Source organism: Centruroides sculpturatus, unplaced genomic scaffold (genome assembly GCF_000671375.1).
Source record: "Centruroides sculpturatus isolate CEXI.00-Female unplaced genomic scaffold, Cexi_2.0 scaffold164, whole genome shotgun sequence".
Lineage (NCBI taxonomy): Eukaryota > Metazoa > Arthropoda > Arachnida > Scorpiones > Buthidae > Centruroides > Centruroides sculpturatus.
In genome coordinates this window covers 252,560-265,995 of record NW_019384679.1, presented here as the reverse complement: position 1 = coordinate 265,995, position 13,436 = coordinate 252,560, and the positions used below count along the sequence as shown (strand labels likewise).

The 13,436-nt window shown below is 35.7% G+C and overlaps 1 protein-coding gene across 1 annotated transcript in view; it reads right to left on the bottom strand.

Moving 5' to 3' along the window:
• The window catches only part of LOC111626921 (protein dachsous-like), a 103,087-nt gene extending 90,398 nt beyond the window's left edge, over positions 1 to 12,689 (bottom strand). Inside the window, 2 exon segments of the mRNA XM_023370447.1 lie at positions 1,567 to 3,418; positions 12,348 to 12,689. Coding sequence (XP_023226215.1) covers positions 1,567 to 3,309 — 1,743 coding nt within the window. The 5' untranslated portion in view covers positions 3,310 to 3,418; positions 12,348 to 12,689.
• Between the last annotated feature and the right edge of the window lie 747 nt (positions 12,690 to 13,436).

Below are 13,436 nucleotides of genomic sequence, written 5' to 3'. Positions count from 1 at the left end.
CTTCCGAACCGAAAACAAATCGATTAGACGGGATTTAAACTGGTTAATCGGTTAAAGAGGAAGTAGCAAATATTTAATCCTCCACTTAATATAAGACGGGACTAAGCAGAGTTAATCGTTTAACCCCTCCCGTTGATCATCGTATCCCGCAGACAGAATTCATATGCCCTACTTAAGTCAGAGACCCCGCAAGGCCGGGTGGGGCAGTCAATCTATGCGGTTGTGCTCCCTCAGGCTTGGCTTACGGCGCAGGACGCAAACAGAATGACAAGTGGCCCGACGGGAATAAATATTGGAGTATGACGACCAAGCGTGCAGTACTGGCTCTTCCGTTACACTCTTCCTGCTTGCGAGACGACGAGGTGCACTACCGCTTCTGTTAAACCCATTCTAACCTGTTGAGATGGTGCTCGATTCTCCACATCGTTAACAGATTGAGCTTGTTTTAAGTTCTTTTTGCCTGCGTAAATTATACGATTTACCATTTCGAAAACTAGAACGATATATATTTAAGCTACCGTATCAATTTTCGAAAGCTTATTAAACCTAAAGTGGCGCACCATGCCAAAATAGGCTCGAGTTAGAAATACTATGTTCTGGAGCTGACTAAAATTAGAGTCACCAAATTGCAAACCGTAGGCGTTCTGTGGGGGAAAAGGGGAAAAATAATAAAAAATTTTCAAGCCGGGGTAGTAAACACTAAAATGGGGGGAAAGATAATTTCGAACATTTTTGTGTAAAAAACTGTGCTGGAACCGGTTTAGTCTCCTCCTACCGCTGACGGTGTCCGCTCAGCTCTGGGTAGTACAATTCGTGTCCGTTCTTCTGCATGGTGCAGTAGTTAGCTAATAAGTAATGGTAGGGGATTGACAATCGTCCTTGGGAGGTCAAAAGGAAACTGCTGCTAATCAGCCCTCCTAATCCTCAGATAACAGAACTCAATCGAACAGCGGCGAATCTCTAAAGGATCATCGCAATTTAAATATCGCTCTTTTGACTCACTCCAAGTTCTATAATCCAATTCTAACGAAGATAAAAATCACCAACCATTACGAAATTCTTCGATTGGATTGCTAATTTTAAATCACTGCATTTAAAACGCTATTGGATTTTATTAAGGAAAATACGCGGAAAACGTGGTAGGCCCGCGACCCTCTGCGGGCCGATACTTAATTGGTCGCAGTTGTAATTCATTCAGTCCCTACTAATTAATGTCACGCTGCGACGGTAACCATGGAGATGACCGCACGTTCCCGTCTCAAGGCCAAACCGAGTCGTGGGTCTACATTAGGTCTCTCACTTCTCTAATACCAAGCATACCTGAAGAGCGCCTTGGGGAAGGTATAACGCTAACAGTCGACGCTAAAAAATAGTATAAAAAGGGTCATTGGGAGTTTCGGCTTTGTCTCGAACCCCAACGACAGCATTACCAATCAAGTGGATAACTTTTGGATTTCTAACATACTTCACGTGCGATGAAGACGATACAGTAATCTCTAAAACCGTGCTCCATAAAAACCATACGGTGGTCGAATTCTTAAAGTAAACCATAAAATTCGAACTTACCTTGAGAAAACACGTCCCAATTTTATCACTTTCCAATACGGTGGCGTTATAAAAGGTTTGATCGAAAATGGGTTCGTTGTCGTTGACGTCACTAATCGTAACTACTACAGTGGCACTAGAAGAGAGAGGCGTGGGACCCGCATCTTTAGCTACGACCGTAATTTGAGGAATGGGATCGGTTTCGCAGTCTATGTGAGTTCTAGTAGTGATGAGACCCGTCCTGCTATCGATCTGAAACCATTGCGAATGAGTCTCCGGCGTATCTTTGATGGAGTACGTAATCACAGAATTGTTCCCTTCGTCTCGATCCAAAGCTGAAAGTTGAAAAACGGAAGTGCCCGGATCGGCCACTTCTAAGACATTCGCATAGTATACGGTTTGATCGAATTCGGGTGCATTATCGTTTGTATCTGTCACACTTAATTCAAACGTGCGTGAAGTATTTAAAGGGGGATTTCCTTGATCGGTGGCAGTCACCACCATAGTGTAATTTGGTTTAACTTCTCTATCTAACGGGTGAGAAACTATAACTAAGTAAATGATATTGTCTTGAGTAGTGAGCCCAAAATGGCCATCGCCACCTTGCAACGTAACGTTGACATTTGCATATTCTTCTTTTGAATCGGGATCATTAACACTGATGCGAGCGACAAATTCTCCTGGACGAGCATCTTCGGAAATCTTGGGAGACGCATCATCGCTTAAAAAGATCAAATTAATAGTGGGTTGATTATCATTTACATCGGTGACTCTAACGGATACAAATGCGGTGGTTTCCAATGGTTGTGCGCCATTATCACGCGCTACTACCACTAATTCGTGGACATCGCGTGATTCAAAATCGAGTGGTTTATTGATAGAAATGACACCTCGCACTGGATCTATGGCAAATTTATTTTCCCGATCGCTTTGTCGACGATTTATTGAATAGGTGATTCGTCCGTTTTCTGTAGAGTCAGTATCGGTAGCAAATACCCTGAGAACGCTAGTACCTACAGTGGCATTCTCGGCCACAGTTGCAAAATAACGGCTCTGATTAAATATAGGCTGATTATCATTCACGTCTTGAATGGTAATGTTTACCGTCATAGAACCTTTTAGAGGGGGCATGCCACCATCGTAGGCCTCGATCACGATGCTGTAAAAGGGTATAGTTTCTCGATCCAAAAATCCATTGATCTGTAAATCCAGATAGAGTACATCATCTCGTTCTCTGTGAGAAGATAAACGAAAAGCATTATTAACATTACCAGATATAATTTCGTATCTTTGGGTGTTAAAAACTCCCAAATCTCTATCCCTCGCGGGATTTAAAGTTCTTTTCATATCTCTGGGAGTGTTTTCTGGAAATTCGATCGACATGTAAGGCGTTGGGAATTCGGGCGCATTGTCATTTTCGTCACGCACTTTAATCACTACGCGCACATTTTCGCCGCTGAGAGGAATGGCCACAAAGGAATAATAACTCCTAACCTCTCTATCTAGAACAATATTGGTTCGAATTTCTCCCGTCGACTGATCTATGTGCAAATCGGAATCCACTGCACTTCCTGGAACAGGTACGATAAGGTAAGGAGGCGGCGGTGGTTTGGGAAGACCCTGTTTACTATGCCCGATGTATCCGATGGTAGTGCCCGTACCCAGACCTTCCGAGATCTCGAATTCCTGTAGATATTCTGCTAGGGCCAAATGGTACAGCAGACAGAAGATAACGGTCCATCTCCACCTCCGCACGCCCTCCATAATGTCACTAGTTCAATCTCGGGGCACAGAACACGTCGTCAGACTTGATATACTTTGTATCCAACATTCGGGGCGCATCACATTTTTATCTTCTTTTAACATTTACATTCTGAAAATAAAAACAGTTTTATTAGAGAATTATTAAATTAAAACTTGTATAATCAAAAAAGATTTAAAATTCGACTTAAAAGAAAAGTATATCTATTCTATCAACTAATGAAAGTGAGCCTTGAAAATCTTTATTGTGAGACACTATCTCACACTCCATGACGATAACTTGGATCATTCATTGTTCATCCAACTTAGATTTCTTCGTCCATTTGAAAGATAAGATTGGCTTTCCAATATAATTTCGGGATCAGGACTACATGTTTTTTCTGACAAATTTTTATTGCAAAACCTGTATGTGCCATTTGACTGATAGAGGAAATCTCGGCAGATAAGATTCTCATTTTGGTCTTAAGTGCAAGAAAACAGTTTTTATTGAACACGTAATTGTTAGAATCTCTTTTGGTGTTCGTAAACTTCTATTATGTACTGTACTGTATATCCTTTTAAAATTTTAAGACTAATTTCAATTGTATCGCATCCGTTTAAACAAAAACGGAAGAAAAAGTATATTGCTAAAGGGAGGAAAATAGAGAGCCTATATATTTTGCCCCAAAGCTATTGGGTACTGGGAGGTCTGTGATGAGAGTTGTAAAAACTTTTCTTTAACCCTTGCGTGAGCCACAGTTATTTATATTGTCCTCGCATTCTATCTGGGGACAGAAATGGGGGTAAAACCCCAAACTTATCTCCGGGGGCCAGTCGGACCTTTGCATGTCCTGAAGTTTGATGTCAGGCGTGTCGAAAATCTAACGGGAGAAATCGGTTTAAAGACTTTTTTCTCCCGTAGTTCCTTTGAGAGGCATCTGAAAGAGGAGTTGCTAATAATGTTCGTGCAAAATGCAAAGGAATCTTTTCTTTCAATCCAAAAGAATCTTAAATATACGACTGTCTTGCGAATGAAAGAAAAGAATTTTTAAAACCGCAAAAAGATTGTTGAAATAAGTAACAAGCAAATGTAAGTAGTCATCAAAGAATAAATGGCTTCCAAACATGAAAGGAAGCGCTCTGAAGACGAAACAAACTCAGCACAGCTCACTACAGGCAAAACAATACATAACACTTCATTGTTAATCTGTACATCTAGACATATTAAGTATGTCTATTTTTTGATTTTTATATAATGTACCCAATTTGTTGTTTAGAGAACGTAGACAGTTTTATTACACTTATTCATGTGTGTGAAGCAAACAATATTAAACACTAAACCGAAAGGAAGAATCAATCAGACAGTAATATCAGATAATTTAAAGGTCAAGAGGACTTAAAGCTGTTTGGTTTCTTTGTATACTTCGAATCTCTCCTCAGACAGCTGTACACAAAAAATAGGCTTGTGATTTTGGTGCTTGGTTACAAATCAAAGGAGCCATTCAAATTTCACAAGTGTTCCCAAGTTCAATTTGTTCTTTGCATCGCTTTTTACAAATAATTTCTTACATTCGAGTTTATTATTATAAAATTCGATGAATAATTTAAATCGATAAAGTAATATATTTATTAATATTTAAATTAATATTGAATTCGGGAAACAACTTTTAAAAGTTGATTGTGGATAGTACGGTGAGAAAATTTTTGATACACGTACAATTTTATATTATGTTTCTAAATGGTGTTCTGTGAAAGAAGCCGAACAGATAGATGAACCTTTTTAGACAAATTCCTTTTGAGAGATTCTCTCGATGTAAACTTACATAGACCTACAAATGAAATTAGCTGTCAAAAAACAATTAGTAAAATCTTTTTAAGGACAAAGACGTCTTCCACTCTTACAAAGGACTACCGCCATGACAAATAGATTCAGAAATAAGTGTCATTACATCCCCATTCTGATTTGCAGCTGACAAGTTCAACTAGGGGTGCCTTCTTTACTAATAAAGGACGAAAAATGGACTCACCCGGAAGGCAGTAAATGTGGCACACTGTATCCTCTCACCCCTGTTTCAGTCCTATGAACAATGAATGTTATCTCGTCAAACCAAGATGGAGGGAACACTTCGTATGTATTTTGAATTGCTGCGAGGTGAGTCCATTTGTTTCCCTCTTCTGAAAGGGTTGAAGCTGTCAAAAGAAACAATCCTCGAGGCCGCATTCGCTTCCAGCTATTCACAGCAATTTGGTCGAACTCGCGGAATTATCGATTGTGACCTCCGCAAAAATGCAAAATTCGCTCTTGATGTGTTAATAAGCTAACAAAACAGAATCTAAAGATCCCTTATACTCTTATTAGCATACCGTTAATCGGAGTTTTGGCTTGGGAAAGAGGTGCATATCATAATTGTAAAACTCCCGATGGGATCCATCAGATCGAATTTTAATGTTTCGCCCCCTGTGCGACCTTATAATGAAGTCAAATTGTAATTCTTCCAATTTGTGTTTCTTTATCAGGACAGATGGAGGAACACAAATTAGGGAACACTATATAGATGTTGCTTTTTTATCGATTTAAATGATATATAATTATGCAAATTAGCTCGTTTTGACGTATAACGATGCAAATGCTTGAAATAGTATATTTTAATATCTTCTTGCGTGTTTATTTCAATGGTGAAGTTTCGTTTCAAATTCATTACGATTGTTTTTCGTTCCTTGATACATATTTTATTACACTAAACGTACTTTACACACACATACATACATACATATACGTACTGTACACATATTTTATATACTAAACGTAAGAGTGCAAACTTTCCCTCAAATTAAAGTGCTGTAATTCTATAAATAGGAACTATAATTTTTATAATACAAGAAGATATCAAATAATTAATAACAAAATAAAACATGTTTTTAAAATATAAGTTATTGTTGTTTTAATCACGGTTTAAGAGCAGCATATGTAGTTTTTTTCACTGTAAATTGTAGTTGACGTGTCCATATATCTCCTCCATACGAAAGATAAATAGAATGGCGATATATTCTTAAAAAGAATCCTTGTTCTTGTTAAATTATTTCCATATGTGTTAAAGCCGTGCTTGTAATGGGGGCCATTGCCCCCGTTGGGCGTTTAAGAAATTTAAGCAGCACTTGGATTTTTCTGATATCGGGGAATGTTATCGAAATTTAGTATAAATTGTTTTCGAATATTTCTGGATAATTAGTTCTATTTATTAAAAGAAAAAGTAAAGATGATAAAAGTAAACCACCCTTTATAATTAATGATATAAAAATAAAGATCTTAAATTATTTTGTCTAGAAATCATTCAGGTATAAAAGAGACGATTGAGGAGAATGTAAAAGGGGATCAATGAGTTTCTTTTTTAAATCGATTCTCGAGCTTCGACCGTAAATAATAGCCCACTTTTTGAGATTCGGTTCGCAAGTTTCACCGTCTCCTGTAATCTTTTCATACGATATACATATTATATTCTTAAAATAGAATCTCAAAAATCTTTGTGCATAAAATAAAACTTTGCATAACTTTAAACGTTGTTATTAAAAAAATCTCTTTAAAAATGAGATACTTTCAATCATGTGTCATCAATCGCTAACAATCAAGTTTTGGTAAAAATCTACTATTAAATCTATTATATATTTATACTTTTAATAACATGTTATTAATAGATTTAATAATACTTTTTTTTACTCAAAAACAGCGATTATTTTAAGTTTGGCCTAAGTTAGCTTATATTGTTTAAAGCTTTCGGATACACTCGATCGAAATGAATAATCAAACATACAGATTTGATTTTGATTTTAAAATGTATACAAAAGCCTGTTTGATTAAGAATTAAGAAAAGAAGGAAAATGATACATTGCTGTTTTATTTTTTGATTGAGATAAATGAAATTCTAAATATTAAAATCCTACGAAAAAACAAATAAAATATGACAATTATGGAATCTCTTCGGTCATTTTCTTTCAAGTTTTATCTTACTATTAACATCGTGATTAAACTTACAGTTAAATGAAATCATTTCGTATAAATCAATATATAAATAATTTATAGCTAAGTAAATTCATAAAATCAAAAGTTATTCTACTGATAATTTCATTTGTGCACTCGATTCAACGCTAACGTCTTAACCTATCTTAATATATTAAATAAAGGTGATCAGCCGATTAGCATCAGCCTTACACAATCATAAAAGAGAAGCCCAGCAATCCTACCTTTGTAACAGCGAAAGGTGTAACAGCAAGCCGCTATTACAGAGTAAACAGTTAGACAGTGGACGGATTAGTGTCTGCGGACGTCACATAAACAGATCCTGACTGTTCGAGACCCCGCCGTGCCCCACAACACAACTGCTAGTCTATGACCCCGGGGTGGCCGGATCGGAGGAATCCTTTACCTCCCCCACAGTTACGTCACGCGTCGGTCACGTGTTATCCGTCACATCATCCTCGTGTACTTTCCTCGAATATTCTCTGTATAGCAAATTAAAGAAGAGCTAGAAGATCGCGTTTTGGAATCAATTAAAAACTACTCTCCTATTTTAAAAGAAAATATACATTCGATATTATTGCAGAAGATATATTATTAAAAATAGATATTTGACCCTAATATTACACCCTAAAAACTCAATTTATTCAATAAAGTTTTAACTTGTTTAATGTAGGCCTTCCTAAGTAGAATCTAGGTAGCCTAGACAATGCTTTTGTAAAATAATTATAAAAACTATTTTGAAATCGTCGTTTTAAAGATTAATGCCAATACCAAACAAGTAAAATTATTGTATAAACAAGTATCAATATTTCAAAAGTAAAAATGGCCCCTTCGGCTACAGATCTCAATTGGGAAGAGCAAAGTTCTTCAACAATGATAGATTTGGAACGTTAATGTCCAAGTCGTTGACCTCAGACCAGTAAGAATGAGACTTTTGCCATTCCATTGATATTTCGGAATTCGACTTCCATACATTGCACTCAAATAAATGTTGGATATCTTACTTAACTAACATCGTCGAGTAAACTTCATTATATCTTTCCAATACCATAATAATTCACCTTATAACTTTTAAAATATTCCTCACTCATCTACCCCATCTAATTACTCGACCAACGTATTTAAAAATTAATCATCAAAGAGATAATTGAATTTTTATTAATTCTTTCCTCAATATACATTAAAGAAACTTCATTAGATACATTTCTAGGCTGCACACAAAGTACATTTTAGTTATTTCCATCTAAACTATGACCTTTCAATTAACGTGTACAACTTTACTCTAATCTGTCTAGACGGGAGTAATTATATAACATGTTCAAGTAAAGCTGTCGTTTTGACGAACATCATTTAGGAATGCAATCGACGAACACTACCGCATTATAATCATGAACAAAGATTTTATTCTGTCACTTCCCGACACGAACTACAAAATTATTAGTCCCCACACACCAATTTCACTTAGTTACTGCACGGAGCCTTCTCGCTTTTAAATCGCGTAACTTGTAAAACTACTGAATTGTCGTCGTAATTCGGGTGTATATTTAAATATTTTCGTGATAATTCAGGTTTAATGAAACGGACCATTCATTTTTTTTCTGCATTTCGAAAGATATTAATAAATTGTATCCATTAATCATTATTTCTTCAACAACACAGTTTTCGTGCTTTTCTTTTAAAATCCTCTTCCTTCTTTCCAGGTTATTTACAGCGTCGATCAAATTCCATTTGTTGTTTTGTTTCCCTTGCCTTTATTTTTTTGCCCTCGTAGATTTATTCTTCAAAAATTATATTTTATATATTTACATATATCGAATTACTGTTACCGAAATGTATGGCGTGTGTGGAAAGCGAGTAGAGAAAAACACTATTTATAAGAATTCTATGTGCTGATTCTTTTAACACAAAGAGTCTAGCACGAGTCCAGTAGAAGGCCAGTAGCTGTCACCGTATCCCGAGATGCGTATTGTCACCGTGAACTTTCCAGTCAAACCCATTCGTGTAGGCAGGAGACAAACAATAAACGAAATGGCTCACCCTGACAATGGAAAGTTCGGAAACAGTTCTGAAGAGAACGTTCTCAAAAATATGACGCTCAATTAATAAAATTATATTATAAATCAAGGACTACAAATCAATCAGTACGTACGATTAAGACTGATTTTTATCCAAGAAGAGAATTTAAAAGCCAACCCGTCTTTGTCAAACACGATCGTAAACAAGACCATCTGTCGGAAAAGGGTCAATATGTCATTGCTGCCTTCTATGGACATTTGAAACTCCGAGAGGAAGAACCTAAAAGACACTATACTTCTCCAATGGAGCCTATGCGTAGTTATTTTGGGATTTGTAATCGCTCCGGTTTTAGATCCCGAGCCATCACGTGGTTCAGCGTCCTAATGATGATGCGGGGACCACATTTTGTGCTCTAATGATGGCCAAACAGGTTCTACATAGTTACCAAAGTCTAGACGTTTCGTGTCCGTGAATTGCGCATGCCTAGTATATAAATCCAAAACTGTATTGGGGTGGAGACATTTCTTGTGGGATCCGGCTTCTGGTACGATTAACTTTGCATCAACTGAATTGAAAAGAAGCGATCTGCAGGAATATATTCAACCCTTCTTTATGACGTAATTCGATCTAAATTAGACGTTATTAACTTATACAAAGGATTTGAATTTCCTATATCTCATCTTTTAAGCTTTGGTTTTTGCTCTTTCAACTTTGCTCTTTCGCTATTTTAATTAATTATCTATCAAAATCCATAAATTTTGAATAATTATTAAAGAAATTATAACTGCTCTTAGGAGCTTTTATAGAGAAAAATCTTTTGAATTTGATGAAAAAGTAAAAAGGTCTCGTGTTGGTTTAATTAAAGATAATTTTTTCAAAAGCAGCAGTAAAATTAGAAAACGTGACGAGTGTAGTTTTTGCATACTGGGTGGTTTGCACTCGAAAATCACGAACTGGAGTAAAAAGAGCAGCTCGGCCAAACAAGAAGGTCATGATCCCTCTGACAGCACGGGAGCAGATGAATAGCCAGTTGTAAAATGGTCTGTTTTTGAAGTAGCAGCAACTTATTTGGGTTGTAAACTTTCAAAATATTGCGTTGCCAAATGATATACAACCGATTTTATAGAAATTTTCTATTTTGAAACCGCATCGAAACGGAAAATGTTGAGATTTTTGTCATATCGAATAGAGAACTGAATTATTCATCACGTTGCGCCCATTAAATGTATGTTTAATGATTGTGATTAAGGATGTTTCTGAGAAGTGTAGGATGAAATCAGATGCCCAAAAGACATCTGACTTCCTTGTTTTAGCTCTAACTATTATTTAAATTCGCTAAATGACAATGTATAACAAACAAATTTCCACATAATACAATCACTTATATTTGTAAACTGACTAAAACTTTCCTTATTATAATATTCAACACAATATTTGGGGATATTATTTAACACTGTTATTTAAATTACTAAAAAAAATTTTAAATTCTATTTAAATTAAAAGCGCATATTTTAAGTATTCGTATTAACGATAAGTTCTAGAAATAAATTTATTCAAATATATGCATTTAAACTCTCACAACTGTATCTATTATTCTATACAATAAGAGCTATATATTTATATAAAATAAATAAAGATACCATATCAGCACTTGATGATAAACAACTTTCAAGTGGTATACAAAAAGTAAGTGTTAAATCTTCGAGCTTATTTTTATTGATTTTTCTTTACTTATCTTCAACTGTAAACTGAAGTGAGTGATAGAAATGAAACTAATTACCATATAATTATTTAAAATGAAACGCTTTAAAATCGACGACTTTCAAAATATCCTGAAAATCCAATCTATTAAACTAAAAAATTATAAGAGTTTTGGAAATTAAAGAATAAATCCATTCAAGAAGACATTGAAAATCATTAAAGACAAACCCCGAACACTCCCACAAATAATTGGCATCCAAACATCAACAATTTACTAAATTTTCCTTCGTTATTACTCTTTTTTTTTTCCTGTCGAGTATTGAGATACATTTTCTGTCGTCGATATAGGGCTATGTAGCACCTGTTTCTCTTTCGACCGGTCTCCGAAGATTAACGTCTATAAAAATGTCACATAAACCACAAAAGGCCGGTGCTACGAGTTTGCCAGAAACGAATTCGTACAGAAAGATGGACAGTTCTTTCCATTAACCCCGAATTGTTAAGGCAGTGAGATAAAAAGTCGCACACATGGGCTTATATTTCATCTGTTGCATTTTTATTTATTGTCTAAATTGTTCGATTGTCTTCGATAATATCCCATAAACAGAAAAATATCTCAAATATCGAATTAAAAATTTAATGACAGTCGTATAAGGGAATGATTCGTCGCACATCCTTTCTGCCGCTGACAGATTCGATGGTGCATTTTTTTAATCCGGAGCAGTAGTCGCACGCGGGAGGTGCCACTGGGCAATCTCTCGGTGGAGCACATGCCGTTTCCATCAACATCTGAAGTTTAAGTTGGCTTTGCGCATGCGTACAACATCCGTTCGAATTTGCAAACCGAACCGCAATTTAATTATAGGACGATAAGAATACACACGCCGTGTTTCTTCTATCGCGTATGATCTTAGGATTAAGTTATCAATTTTCTCTTGTCAGCACGAGCAAGCAAAACTCACTCCTTGTCTTACCCAGGCCTCCCTGCTGGGTGATGATGGCAACGAATCTTACAAACCATCGTTCCAAAAAACTGATGCAAAAGAAAATTAATAGGTAAATATATCCACGAGAATGGATATTTGGTAAACTTGCAGGCAAAGCTTTCCTAACAGTTCTTACTTGGTTAAGTTCTTTACGACTTATTTACGGGATTAAGAAAAAATCATTTAATGTAAATAGCGCGCTTCTCCATATATGTAAGCAAACTCGAACATTTTTGCAGACAGCGAGAAGCATTCAACAAGTAGACGGGACGGGTCGTGTAGCTTCTGCAGATCGCTCCTCAGACACTCACATAAATATACATCAAACTCTATTTCTAACTTACCTTATTTAATTTATTGTTTCCGCGTTCGTTTACGAAATACACAATCCATGGCATCGAGTTATATTTCCATTCCACTTATCCCGATCATTCACAACTCAAGGCTCACCTCGAGTTCGCGAACAACTCGCACGAAGCACAACTCTCGAGTAAACCAGAGAATGCCGATACTCCAGAGAACCGCGGGGATTCTCGACCTACGATCAAACTTTATACTACATACATATAAACTACATCCTTTTCCACTGTTCTAGAAAAATTACCCAATTTACTAGGATAACATATGTGGAAATTCGACGTAAATTGACACTTATTTCAGATAAAATAGTTTGAAAAACATGTATCGAATCCCATCACTCCCCGACGGAGCTCTTTCAGAATTTGGCCAATCACCGGTCGAGAAACCTGCCTGACTGCGTGCCGATATTTACTTCGGACGCCGGTAGGGGTCACTGATATGTAACAGTCACATGATTAAAACCTCAGAGAGCATGCGTAGAAATGCGATTGGGTGTTCGACGTGGACGTTAGTCAGGGATGTTGGCGGTTTAGTTCTTTCACTCGTTTCTTCTGCTGTTTTGTGAAAGTACGCACTGATTTTTACACAAGAAAATTAATTTAAAGCGGGTTTTTCCCCCATTAAATTTACATAGAGAGAAAATAATCATAAATTACGACAGTACATTAAAAACTCATATTCTCTTTTTAAAAAATTGAATTCTTCTACATATGTTATAAAACAAAACTAATAAAAGTGCAATTAATAAAACAACATAATTTCAAGCGATATAAGCTTTAAAAACTTGTGTATATATATCATATATATTAATATTTCGCTCTACACAGTACAAACATTGTGGCTTGTCTCCAGATAATAATATTGTTTTATACACATATTGTTTGAAATTAAAATGTCAACTTTAAAGAGATATATTATTTATATCGAAAATATTATTTCTAAGTTAAAAAAGAATAGTAGAATCAAGCATATAATTATTTTAAAATATTACATATTCATAAATAACATGCATTTAATTTGTTTTCGAAGTTATTGTGTTTTTTATTTTTATTTTTGTTTTTTTTTATAAAGTC